General features: G+C 39.8%; 1 protein-coding gene across 1 annotated transcript; it reads left to right on the forward strand.

Moving 5' to 3' along the window:
* The first annotated feature begins 1,254 nt into the window (after window positions 1–1,254).
* On the forward strand, window positions 1,255–11,875 carry LOC119918796 (glypican-5-like). Its single transcript, XM_038739484.1, has 2 exons — window positions 1,255–1,793; window positions 11,500–11,875. The coding sequence occupies exons 1-2, from the start codon at window positions 1,616–1,618 to the stop codon at window positions 11,670–11,672; spliced, it is 351 nt and encodes a 116-aa protein (XP_038595412.1). The 5' UTR covers window positions 1,255–1,615; the 3' UTR covers window positions 11,673–11,875.
* The last annotated feature ends 1,436 nt before the right edge of the window (window positions 11,876–13,311 follow it).

Below are 13,311 nucleotides of genomic sequence, written 5' to 3' on the forward strand. Positions count from 1 at the left end.
AGATGTAGCTTCGTGTCTGTCCAGGAGAGGGTAGTATTTAACATGGAGCACATTGGAAATGTGGTGATGGACTTTCAAAATTAATGAAAATCACTAAATTAAACACATTAAATGCATGACACACCTAAAATGGCCTTGGCATGCTGCATGAGAAAACACATTGGAAAACACTGGGGTGTGGGCTTTTTGCATTAAGATAATGTGTCTGGTTTTTCATTGTAATGTCTATAGTCTCATAATTAATAAGTGAATTCACACATTGGGCAAACCCTCCAATGCTTCCTCTTAGGGATTGTTGACTGCTGTTACATTTTGAATCTGAAGTGAATCTAAGTTATTAAGCAGTAAATCATAAAAAAAACATATCATCGGGATAATAGAAACTAATTGATAAATTACCTTTTGATTTCATTTTTTGACTCTCCAATATTTATTTACCTACACAGACATTCTGTGTAAACCTTGACATCAAAGGCTGCAAAGCCTAAAAAGAGCACAATACTTCTGGCAGGGAAATCGGTCTGGAAAAAAAAATGTTGCATGGTTTGTTTTTTATTAAACATTTTCGCCAGTAGATGGCGGCAATGTAAATCAAATGACAATATCAAGTATTGCTGTGCAGATTTCAGCAACATTAAGCACAGAATTCTCCCTGTTGCAGGGAGAATCACTTTCAACTCCAGGATCACCATACTCTGAAAACGAAATAAAATGGCCTGTCCTGTTTAATCCCATCCCACCTCATACATATGTAACTGTCAAAGTATATGGCTTCCAATCCATTTTCTCATTATACAAAGTCATGAGAAAGAACCAAATAGCAACACAGTGCCCTTTTAACATATGGTCTCTTACTTGTAGCAGTGACTGTCAGTATCTCCTTTAGTAGGCTATAAAATTATATTTTGCTCTGTTACAGAAACAAATAAACATAGATATAATTAAACAATTTTAATTTGTAGATTAGAAGTAGGGCAGTGGAATTGAAATTACCTAATCTAAATGGTTAATGTTAATGTAATGTTATGTTCTACGTTATTCTGCTGTAACACAGTTACTACAAAAAAACTTAACAGTTAATTTCGGGGTCACAAAAAGTCTCAGGAAAACGTTCAATTGTGCTGCAAATGCTGTGGGTAAAATATATAGGCCTAATGAATGTTTGTTTGTTTTGTTTAGGTTGATAAGACCACGGGCAAATGTTTAGTGTTTTTTTTTGTAATAAGGATACTGACACTGCCAGTCCCCATACATATGCAGTGAGTTTTAGTTGGGGCACTTAGCTGAAGTAAACAGAAAGGGAGGGGAGTGTGCGCAAAGCTTTGGGAAGGGGCATGCATGCAGACAACCGATCACTGCAAAGTGCTGAGCGCGGTACAGACTGGCTGTAGCCCACACCACTCTTTCCTCTGTCCAAGAGAAGACCCCAAACCTCTGCTGTGAGGCGCTCACACTCATCACAATAATGTGAAAATCAGACGGAAACGTTTGTCAGATGTTCAAACTCATCGTCGCTTCATTGTACTTCAGTGCCGTCCTTTTTCAACACTGTCACACAGTTTGCAGTCAGACTACTGTAGGCTATCCACGAGGCTACCTGGTGTGAGATGCGGCAATGTCCCGAGGAATATGCCCACGCGTAAACTCCTGCGGATCCTTTTGGATATTGTCAGCGGTCGTATTTGCGGTGAGTGTGATCGACGCGGACGCATACAGCTGTCATGAAGTGAGGACCGCTTTCCAGCTGCGGCAGGTCGGACCGCTGAACCGCGTTCCGGAGACACCTGGCACAGGTGAGCCAGTGGGTTTGGCTTCTAGTGAAGAGTAGCCTTCTTTGATAAGGGTACCTGCAAACATCAAATGTTTTGCTCATAGATCTGCAGACAGAAGTCACACATTTAGGTTAGACTACAATCATTGCGATTTCAGCATATGCCCTGTGTGTGTATATATATTATGGTCCAGTGCTTCTAACTATAATGTGCTTCTGTCAAAAACACACGTGGGTCAGTACACATGCACTGTGAGAGGTCTCCAAAAAGCAAAAGTAAGCCCAATCAAGTGACAGCAGCAAAAGTTTGAAAGGCTGTCTAGGCTGCAGATATTGCTTCCTTTGCTTTTGTCATATTGTCTCTCCCGTATTAGTCCTGTTAGTTGAAGAGACTTTTAGAGGGTTTTGACCATAAAATATCTATTTCTGATGAAGTGTATTGTAAACTGCCAAATCTGAGATGATCTTAAAGTAACATCTGAAATGTGTCTGTCCCTTTTCATCAAATTCCAAGGATCTGTCCATCATTGTACATTCTGAGCATCCTGATTTTTTCCACCCACCAAGAATCACAAATCTCTGTGTTAGTATGTAATATTACATGTTTCCCATATCTGATCTGTCTGGTTTAAAGCATCAGAGCCTCTTGATTTACTCCACAATTTGCAGCTTCACATGGTACCCAGCTGCTTATCTTACAATCCAGCAGTTTGGAGAGATTTAAACAATTATTTAGCAAATTTTTTTGGCAGAAAGCCACCCAGCGCATCCAAAAGCTGCTGAGACAGGGTTTTTGAGCTAGAACAAGTCTACTGTGATGTGGAGGTCTGGTGTGGTTTAATCTCTCTGGATAAAGAGGCTACAGTGTTGTGTCCACAACACGGGGAGGTGATTAATTTGCAGAAGTCAGTCACCACCAACCCTTTTGGCCATGAGTCTTTAGATACTTGGGGTGGTATAGGCCCTTAAGCTGACATGTACTTCAGCTCAGGAGCCACAGTTTATGAGAAGAGATTCTCCAGACTCCTACAATATGCCTATAGAGTCTTTTGGCACCTATTAGATTTTTTGTTAGAGTGATGCTTGAAAGCAGCTTCAGATGCATTGAAGGTTTTGTGGAATGTGCTTTCCTCCTGCACTCAGAGGAAAAGTTATTTTATGAGGATAAACATTGGTTCCAAATCTGTTTTGGAGGCAAAACACATTTTGAGTGGGTTTAGGCTTTGGTTCAACTATGCTAGTTTTGCTTGAAAGTCATTCTGCAAGCATAGTAAGAGACTTCATCTCTTAAGTGATTATGTCATATTTCTTTCATGTGGGGTCATTTCAATTGTCATATATTTCAACAACTCAACAGCAACTCATATAAAACTCAACAAATCTGTATATTTAGTCGGCATTATAATTATATTTTTTCTCCAGTCTTTAAAATCTTTTAATAGTTACTTTAAATGCCTTCTCTTTTATTGTGATTCTTTTAGCCTCAGGGTTATCTAAGATTTAAATGCATTTTTCCTCGTAAATACTCAAATACCAGTTGATATGTGATGTACAACTATCTAAATGACTACAGACCAGATTGCTTGCTGCAAAAGTGTCACATGCTGGTTGGTGGGAGCTTAAGTATCGCCCAGTCTGAGTCTGCAAGCTGTAACAGGGAGAAGAGCAATAGATAGCTGTGTGGGAAACATACCTACGGGTGCATCCAAACCACTTGATATGTTTGTTTAGTAGGGTGTCACTACTAGCAACAGAGGACGTCAATTTCATTACAAGCAGTAGTTTAGGGTTAGCTCTTAAAGACAACGGAAGGACCTTGGTCTTCTGAGGATGTTAGCAGTCTGGAGCAAGGCTTGCGTGACATGCTTTTACTTCTGCAGTGCATTGGAAGCTACATATGAGAATCTTTGGCGTGCATTTGAGCTTTTTACCTGACAGTGAGCAAACAGAAACATACACACACGCAGTATATTGTGAAAGATATGCAATACTCTTTCCTTTTAATGAGTTTTCTTCCCCCACCTCTAACCCCATCACAGTAAGATATTTTATTTCTTAGACCCACTCTCTATCTATAGACATTTTTAGAAAACGGGGCTGATATGAGCCAGATACAAGCTGAGGCTTCTTGGTCTGGACTATTAATTGATATAAATATTTGTGTTTGTTTAGAAGGTGTGGTGAACTGCATTTTTTGTGCATTTACACTCCACCACCTCTCTGCTGTCCCTTCCCCTCACAGCTAATCAAACATTGCTGTAGCTTCCCCGGTACATTTTGGGCTTCTATCTTATTTTGCTTTTTATTTGTACTTGTCCCAGAGAGGTTGTTTTGGGTCAGGCGCAATCTTGTCTTCAAAGCGGTGACCAATGAAAGGGGGTGTTAGAGTAGGAGATTTGGTGTATATGTGTGTGTGTACACAATTATGCTACTCTGCTTCAGTTCTCAGATCAAATGCCAACAAAAGTAACTCTCGAAATTTGAAGTGGCAAAACTTCAGCCCTTTTCACAGTCTGATGTTTGTTTTAGGATACAGTGCTGCGTTTCATTCATGTGTGGTGAACAGATTTCTCACTAAGCGCCAGGAGTTTGGCAGCAGAGCACTTGGCCGGCCAATTGGATATGATCTTATACAAAAACAATTGCACTTTCACAGTACATATTTAATGCAATATTTCTTTGTATGTAATCCTTGTATCCTAATAAAGAGCAATAAGTAGTGATAGTGTCTTATGATTATTAAGAGCAATGTAATCTCATGTTGGGAAGCAGTGGTTGTACTTAAAAAAAATACAGTACTTGCAATAAATGTAGCAATAGCTCAATTAGTATGAATAGAAATTTTAGGCTATAAATTAAAATTCTTTATAGGTGAACCCCACACCCCAAACTACAATGTGGTTTAAAGGCATTTTATTTGAATTTATAGTAAAAAACAACACTTAACATTTAATTGCAAGTGTGTTAGTGAATGACCCTTAAAAGACTCTGGAGTATTTTACCACTACTATGTCCTAGTAGTATGTCCTTGTATTAAATCATTTTCTATCAAAATATTTGCTTTGACATTAAATGTTTGTTCCCTTGGCTATACTTTATAAAGAGTGACTATCTCCATGCCAGATCCGGCATCAAGGGAACTTAGATAATGAGTGACATGAAGTTGCTTATCCTGTGATTATTTTGAAGAGTTATGACCACTTTGGTACAGTGGTACACAGCCAAACACTCCATATTGAGATTACTCCGGGGTGCTGATATAGCCCTTTGGAGGCAGATCATTTGGAAGGCAGACGGCTAGCAGTGCTGTTCGCAGACACGCTGCTTCTGCAGTTGGCTTCTGGGATAATGTCCTCAGATATGATCAACCTATTTTACAGCTCAGTGAAGACTATCCCGTTGAGCAGGGCTTATCTGATTGTGTACATACCACCACACATAACCCCTTTTTTCAATATATTACTCTATTGCCGTTCTCTGGTTTACTGAGTCATTAACAGCTATTTTAGAGTGACAAGAAGTGTCATATTTTGAATACAAGGCAAGCAGGGTCATGTGTTAATAGCAAGGGAATGGGAACACAGTGTGTTATCACATGTCGCCACATCCTTAACCAGTTACAGCGTCAAAAGCCTTGGCAAGCTCTCAAAGCTCAACATGGTCTTTGATTGGCTGTATAGTTATTTTGTTTCCTTTTTTAACTTGGCCGTTCTCACTGAGAGAGCATACACATGGTCCACACCTAATCCATACACACTTAAAATCATTGAGCGTGTCTGTTTTCTTTTGCTGGCCATCTGTCAACTTCCTACTTCAATCTAATGTGAAATTCACATAAGAACATTTCCAGTTTAGTTTTACAAAACTAAAGCCTTTAAACATCTCTGACAGTGTCTTCAAGTAAAAAACACCGTACAGATTATTGAACTGACAAGCACCTCGGATGTTCTTTCTCCAGTCCATTCCAAACACTCCAGCCTTACCAGTTACCAGCTGCCCAGTTTGAACCAGATTGCTCTGTCTGAGCTGTTTCCTACACAACAACTCTTACTGGCTTTCAGCCTAAGTCTATCTTGTGTTTCAGTGGATTGTGTCCTACCTTACACTCCTGGGTTGTGATTGTGGTAGATCTGGTTGTGATTTTATGAGGTTAGTAGACTGCAAGTATATCATCTACCTCTCCAGTAATATAACTATCTAGAAAAAATGAACCTTCTCGCACTATAGATAAAGAAATAGTACATGAGATGAATACTGGTTTCTGAGAAGGAGAATAGATTATCTATGTTAACATAATTACTCAGTCAGTCTGTGGCTGGACACCCCTCTGGTATAATGCTGCTTCATCAGGTCTGCATATATCTGCTCACCAGTCATCCACTTCTCTCTTTAAGCTTTGTCCAACCTCTGCCCTCTGGGTTGGCTTTAGGCCTTGTGCCAATCACTGGAGGCAGTTTCATCTTGGGGTCTGGGGGATCTAAACATTCCAGTTCAGTTTCAAGGTTGTCCAAAAATGCAGGTATGCGGCAAAGACCCTTAGAAATGTATTTTCATTCAACATGGTCCATCCAAAATACTGCCAATCTGTATAGAGTAAATATCCTGTATGTTCAGTGGATCTGGGAACATCAAAGAGGAACCTGTTTCCTGAGGCAGGAGAAGGGTAACTGCATTAATTGCCTACTTTCTAACAAAGTTATTCTTGTTCTCAGAAAAATATCAAAACAGCAGAATCAGGAAACCGCAGCCCTCCGAGTCATCAACACATTCCAAATCAAAACAAAGTTGCCATACCATATTGAGGAGATGTGAGATATAGATCATTTTGGAGTGCAGGAGTGGGAGTGAGTTTAAAAAGGATGGTAATAACATAAGCATCTTCTCAGCAGTATACTTTATTCAGCTCTGCTACTGTTGTACCACTTATTGAGAATGGCATGTGAGTTAGCAGGGTAATTATACAGTGGTAGAGTTTCTCCGCTCAGCAGTTTTGACTTGTGCAATGAAGGGCACTGAGGTGTTGCTGAAGGGATTGTGACTAAGAAGTCAAGACCCCTGATCCATTGCTTTAATACGGCAAATTACTCCAGAGGTGTTTGTCACCTGAGGACGATTAAGCGAATTAGGATTCAGAGTTGACACATGGTCTGTAGTGCAATGTGTGTTAAGGTGTAGCCATGCAGAATGAGTAGCTTACACACTGGGCAATCACTAAGGGCCTGGAGAATTCAGTCTTCTTGGACGATTATATTAAGTCACATTGAAGTGTAAAATAAAGAGTTGTTATTTTAAATCAGAAGAAAAGCCACAGCTTGTATAAACTTTGAAATGTGTAAAATAAAATACAATCACCATAGCAAATGCTGCTAAAAGAGTTGGTCATTGCATGCCAACTAGCTGCATTTGTCAACTCATATATTCTGCATACTGTTCATTGTATCACTGTAGCCCTCATTGCATCCCAGGCTGGTTAGTCCCAACATTTGACTTATCTGTTCTCATAATTTTCAACATATATAATAATAATAATAATAATAATAATAATAATAATGATGATACAAATCCATGAGTAATCATGGTGTGCTGTCTGTGAAATTCACCAGTATCTGGAAGCTCCAGAAACGTATTAGTTAATTTTTAGTGCAAAAACTATATCATGATGAACTCCACAACAAAGATATTTAGGCCACCACAGGACACTTGTGTGACATATGGAACCCAGAGCTTAAAGTTCTCCGGCGCTGTGCCGGAATTCCGCCTTGAGGCGTTTTTGTATTCGACAATATATAAATATGTCTGGAAAATATTCTTGCATATTTTTTTACTGTAACGTGTTAGGTGTGTGTGAAGCGCCAGTCTTCCTCTGCACAATTGGTGGCTTGGTGTAGGTGTATACCAAAAGAAAGGGGACTGGCACTTCCTGGCGACGTGGACACTCTTTGGCTATTGTAGGCCGTGAACAGGGCATGGAAGTTTCTATTGGGTCAATTAAGGTGTCACTCAAAAAGTCAACGTGTAGACGCATTTTGTTTACATGCTAGCTGTAGTTAGGCTAAATAAAGCGACACAATAGCAGTCCGTGTGTATTTAATCATAATTGTTTTGAATGTATTACCTCAGATTTGTTAAGTGATCCCAGTGTTTCCCACAGAATGACAGTGTAACTGTGGCACCAGCTATAAACAATGTGGTAACCTCGACAACCCAGCTGTATTCTAACGTTAACTTAGCTCTTCTTATTAGCTAGGCTCCTTACGTGCTTGCTAATAACTTTTTTTAAGCTGGGCGTCCGACAGCGTTGTGTTGGACAGATTTGTGCAGCGGTGTTCATGAGGGAGAGAGAGAGAGGGGGACGAGCGAGAGGATGTGCTGCTTGAATGCACTACGGCGCTCTGCAATCAAATACCATTTTAAATATGCCTAGTAAAAAAGAAATTGAAAATCAATATGTGGCGATCAGCGTTGATATTGTGGCGGGCCGCCACAAATAGATGAACGTATGGGAAACACTGGATCCACTGTTTGACATTAAGTGTTTGTTCTGATCATAAAAATAGTTTAAAACCACAATTTTATTTTCCAGCAAGATTACAAGCCCAAAACATAAAATCAAACCTATACAAGAATGTCTTAAATGCAACAATGTTGATGTCTGGTTGTAGTCAAGTCAGTGACCATTCCAAATGAATGTTTGAAGCAGGACTTGAAAATTGTTGTTAAGTCATGGTCCCCAAGCAATTTGTCAGAGCTTGAGTAGTAAAAAATGTGTCCACATGTTCAAAACTGTTACTGTTTTGAAAGGTGCCTACTAAACTTTGACTGGAATAGGGTGACAATCTATACAAATATTTGGGATTCTTAGATATTTATTTTACATTGACATTAAATTCTTTAGAACCATCATTAAACCAAATGCTTTAATTCAATAAAACAATAAAAGGTGACAAGTGCAAGCAGAAGTCACTGTCTTTCAGAGGTGTATATAGTCAGTATTCCATGTACTGAAAATGTAAATGGAGTATGGTTAAAAATTACACGTTACTTAAAAAAAAGCAGGCAGTCAGATATTAATAGATATGTCTTACATTGTAGACTTCAATGACTGTTTGAGTCCTTGGAAGACTGCAGCTCGGAGTCCTCAATACATATTTTAGTTTAGCCTTCAGGCAGAAGCCACTATAATGCTTTTTGTTAATAAACGATATGTGAAATATTTTCAATATAGAAGACTTCAAGATACAAAAGAATGCACTCAGCAATATGTTTGTTGTTGGACACACAAGTAGTGACATGGCTACTAATGATTCCAGAAAACAGCCTGGTACATTCGTGACACATTCAGCCAATCCTGACTGCAGTGGTGGCTTTAACAGCCAAAGTCCTTCTGAGTATCACTTACTCCATGCAGCTACTCGCAAGGGACGGAGAGGCCAGGCTGAATTCCAATGTGAGTCCCTGGATATTAGTTTCATATCACAGATAACACACAAACACAAAGGAGAGAAAGAGCCAGCCAGTGGGGAGAACAGGGTCAGGGACAGATGGGGAGAGAGGACAGACACCATATATGGTGAAATGACAACATTAAAACAGAATTAACATTAACAACATGATTAAAACAATATCATACCTTCAAAGAGTAATGACTATGTGACAGGGACATCTTTTCCACGTGGCCAACAGTATGCTTTCCAGGAGCCACATTCATAAAGCATTTTGCTTTACCACTTAGGGTTCTAATAAACGGCACTAAAAATTTCACATTAAGACCTAATCACCGTCCTGCTGAGAGAAGAAGTTTAGCTTGTGATAGTGTTTCATGAATTGGCATATTTAAAATATCTACAATGATGTGGTCCCACTTGTGTGTAGACACTGCTATTTTTTGTTGGTGGTGGAAATTGAAAGGATATGAATTGATGGATAGATGCATAGTTGCACTTAGCCAGTAAAAAGTAGCTGAAATGTGTTCTTGGATTGCTTCTTTTAGTTGATGAGGTGGGTGTGATGAGCTCTGCTCTCACTAAAATACTGTGAAATTAAAAGTGAACAGTTTTAAAAAGGAGGGTGTCATTAAATATTTGATGGTCAAAGATTTAATGTCATTTATGCAAGGATATTAAGGATGAGCTGGACCTAGACTAAATACATAGAAACTACGTAACCATTATTTTTATGGGAGTTGCCCCTGATTAATTTAAGTATAATATATGTTTAGACCTGTAAATATCCATGGTTTGTATGTAGAAACAGACTGGGTTTCTCATTTTTATCACACTCAAATTTGTAAAAATGCACTATTAAGCCCGGTAGGTTTTACATTGGGATATAGAAGACGTAAGCCCAAAACAAACATGTATTGTATGCAAACTTTATACATTGATCGTCCAGCAGGTAAGCGACAGAAATAGCAGTATTCCTCAACACACACACGCACATACATGCGCACACAAACAAACAGGATAGGACTTTGCAGAAAGGGTGTCAACAGGGAAACAATGTCAACAGGGAGACAGTGTCAACAGTAAAAGAGTGGACTGAGATGGAGATAATGCGCTGGAAGGGGCGGGACAGCCAGTTATGACTTCACTCGTCTGCTCTAGGATGGGAACAAATGGAGCCTCACTGGGTAATTAAGAGACACCCAGGCCTCGCTAGGATATGCCAGGCAAATGGGAGAGAGGGAGCAGAAAGGGAAAGAGAGATTGAGAATGCAACCCTATTGTGTTTCATGGAGGGATTTGGACAGTGAGGCACTGGTCTTGCGGTCTGTCAGGCCATGCTTTAGGCTCTGGTTACAACACCTGCCTCCAGCCACCCCCGTCCAGCCCTCCCCTCTGTAAAATGAGTTTTCATATCAAACTTCAGCATTATGGAAATGTCCCAGTGCATGTGAATTTGTGCAAGGAAATTTGTGGGAAAGGACAATTTTAAGAGCCCATGCTAATTGTGACCAGTCTCAGTGATGTCATGACAATGTCTATATGTAGCGATGGTGAGAAGCAGGTGTCACTGGGAGGGCAGGGTGGACTCAGCTCAGAGGTTTCAGCTGATGTAATTGTGCCTGATTGAGCTGTTCTTTGGATCATAGTATTTCCAGTTAGGTCATTGCCTTCATGTGGTTGTTATGAACTGCAGTATTATGGCTAATGACTAGTCTAAAAGGTGATTTCACACAAATTACTGTGTGTATGATTGACAGTAAATTTTGCATTGCAAAACGCTAGTGCATGCATGTATTTTTTGTGTGTTTATGGGACATAAAGTCTACATGCAAGTACAAATGTATATCTTGACGACATGTGTGCAATCATATGAGCCAAAGATATTTATATATTTTGCGGAGACAGTATTTATAGCAGGAAACGTGGATGAATTCTTGATCTACTTTCTCACCCTCCCGTGGTGCCTCTTCTGTCTCCCAGTAGAGTTATGGCCTATCTATGTACATACACAGGACACTATACATATACTCACACTATGTATGTACATATGTATGTATGTATATATATATTTATGACATTTGTTTACAAAATTTATAATTTGCACTAATCAGTTATCATAACTCATCCAAACTTAAATACCTCAATTCTTCTGCACTTATATGTGTCACTGTATATGTTACCACTGACTGGAAAAAATATATATATATATAAATATATAATGTATATAAATGTTTGTCATTAAACATTTCTACTTGTATGTCTATTTCTGCTTGACTTTCCTAGATGTGGATCTATTGGTTTGTAAGCACCAGGGTCCGTCCTGCTGCACCCGGAAGATGGAGGAGAGCTACCAATTTGCTGTGAAAAGAGAAACCCTCCATAACATTCACTCCTACAGCTATGAGCTTGAGCACCTCATCTCTGGCCACTTGGATGCCTTTCAGGGTAAGTGCTAGGACAAAGGGTAGCTTTAAGCTTAGGTTAGAAGGGATTGGCCTGAGACACTGTGTTGGTGTTTATGGATAGGAAAGAGATGTTACATCTCTACCATTGCATGAGACCTTATATGTCTGAATGCTTCTACAAAGTATTAAATTTAAAAACTTGACCCAGCTTTAAGCTGACGTGAAACTAACCTATTGCACATTATTTAAATCCAAATTTAAAGAGGTGGTATTATGCTCATTTTCAGGTTCAAAATCTTATTTAGGGGTTGTACCAGAACAATTTTACATGGTTTAATTTTCAAAAAAACACCATATTTTTCTCATACTGCACATTGCTGCAGTTCTTCTTTTCACCCTATGCGTTGTACGTTCCGCTCTTGAGCTACAGAGTGATGCATCTTACTTGTACAAAATCTTTGTTGGGAGTTGCACATGCGCAGTTCCCAGGTAAGGACTACTAGCCAATCAGAAGCAGAGAAGGGCGGGTCGTAAGAAACAGTGCGATTAAAAAAAAATAAAGAAAAGAAAAAAAAAGAAACAGTGTGATCCAAATCAAAGCCGCTTCAGACTGCGACCGTAACCTAGCAGATGGTGTAAGTTACTCAAGTTCACAGCCACACAACATCATTGTTCCACATCTTACCATACCAGCTATAACTTTAGCTGTGTTAGACAACGTTTACAACAACTTCGCACTTGAACAGTCTGTAAAGTTACATTGCCGTGTTTATTTTAAATATAATTCACAGCCAATAAAGCATACTTACAGGTTGTGATTGTGAATTTCCAGGCCCAAACAGAGTCAGAGTTGCATCGTCTTTTAAGACTAAACGTTGAACTGTTGCCGGTGTTCTGACGATCTATGCTGTCTTGCCGAAAAATGCTACCATAGCGCAGATCGATAGACTCGACTCTACTCGGCCCTGCTCCGTTTTCCATTGCAGATAGTACCTAGAGATAGTAAGTATCTTGCCGTCATAGCGACGCCACACACAACTGCCGCGACGTAATGTTCAATGCGACACACACATCAGCGATCCACACAGCTTTCTCTTTCTTAAGTTAAAATGTTTCAACATTCCTCAGAATGTAAAGACATATAAGCGGTATGAAAACCTTCCAGTTGTGTTTACCTCTGCTGTTGTTGCTGCAGCGGTCTGTGTGACGGCGGGAGCAGAGGGCTCTGTGAGCGGGCCGCTGGCCTCACACACTCCTCCGGGTTGGCACAGGCTTCCCCGCAGCCACTTGTAGAGCTCCTCAACTCCGAAAATATTCAAGCACATTTTTGTTTGTCGCCATCACTTCACCTCAAAACTCAGAATTGGATTTTGTGATTAAATTCCATACAAAAACTGTAAAATATAAAACTTGGCCTCTGTCTGGCGCACGCAATGATGATGCAGTGAATAGTGACGATTCTCTCTGACCAATCAGCAGTCTGTTGTGTTTTCACGTTACATTTTAGTATCCCTCAGCTCGCTTGGAACCTTGATGGAGGTGCGGTGATACCAAAACAAAGCTGAGTCGAGCCAAAGGGGCTCCGCTCAGACTAGCTTGGTTTGAGGGCGTGCCTGACCACCGCTAGCCGCTTGGCAAGCTTTATGACGAGTTTTCATTGTGACGCCACAAGTAAAGGAAGTGAAGGGCT

The sequence above is a fragment of the Micropterus salmoides genome, unplaced genomic scaffold, assembly GCF_014851395.1.
Source record: "Micropterus salmoides isolate LMB-PRFRI ecotype aquatic unplaced genomic scaffold, ASM1485139v1 Ms_hic_scaffold_2420, whole genome shotgun sequence".
NCBI lineage: Eukaryota > Metazoa > Chordata > Actinopteri > Centrarchiformes > Centrarchidae > Micropterus > Micropterus salmoides.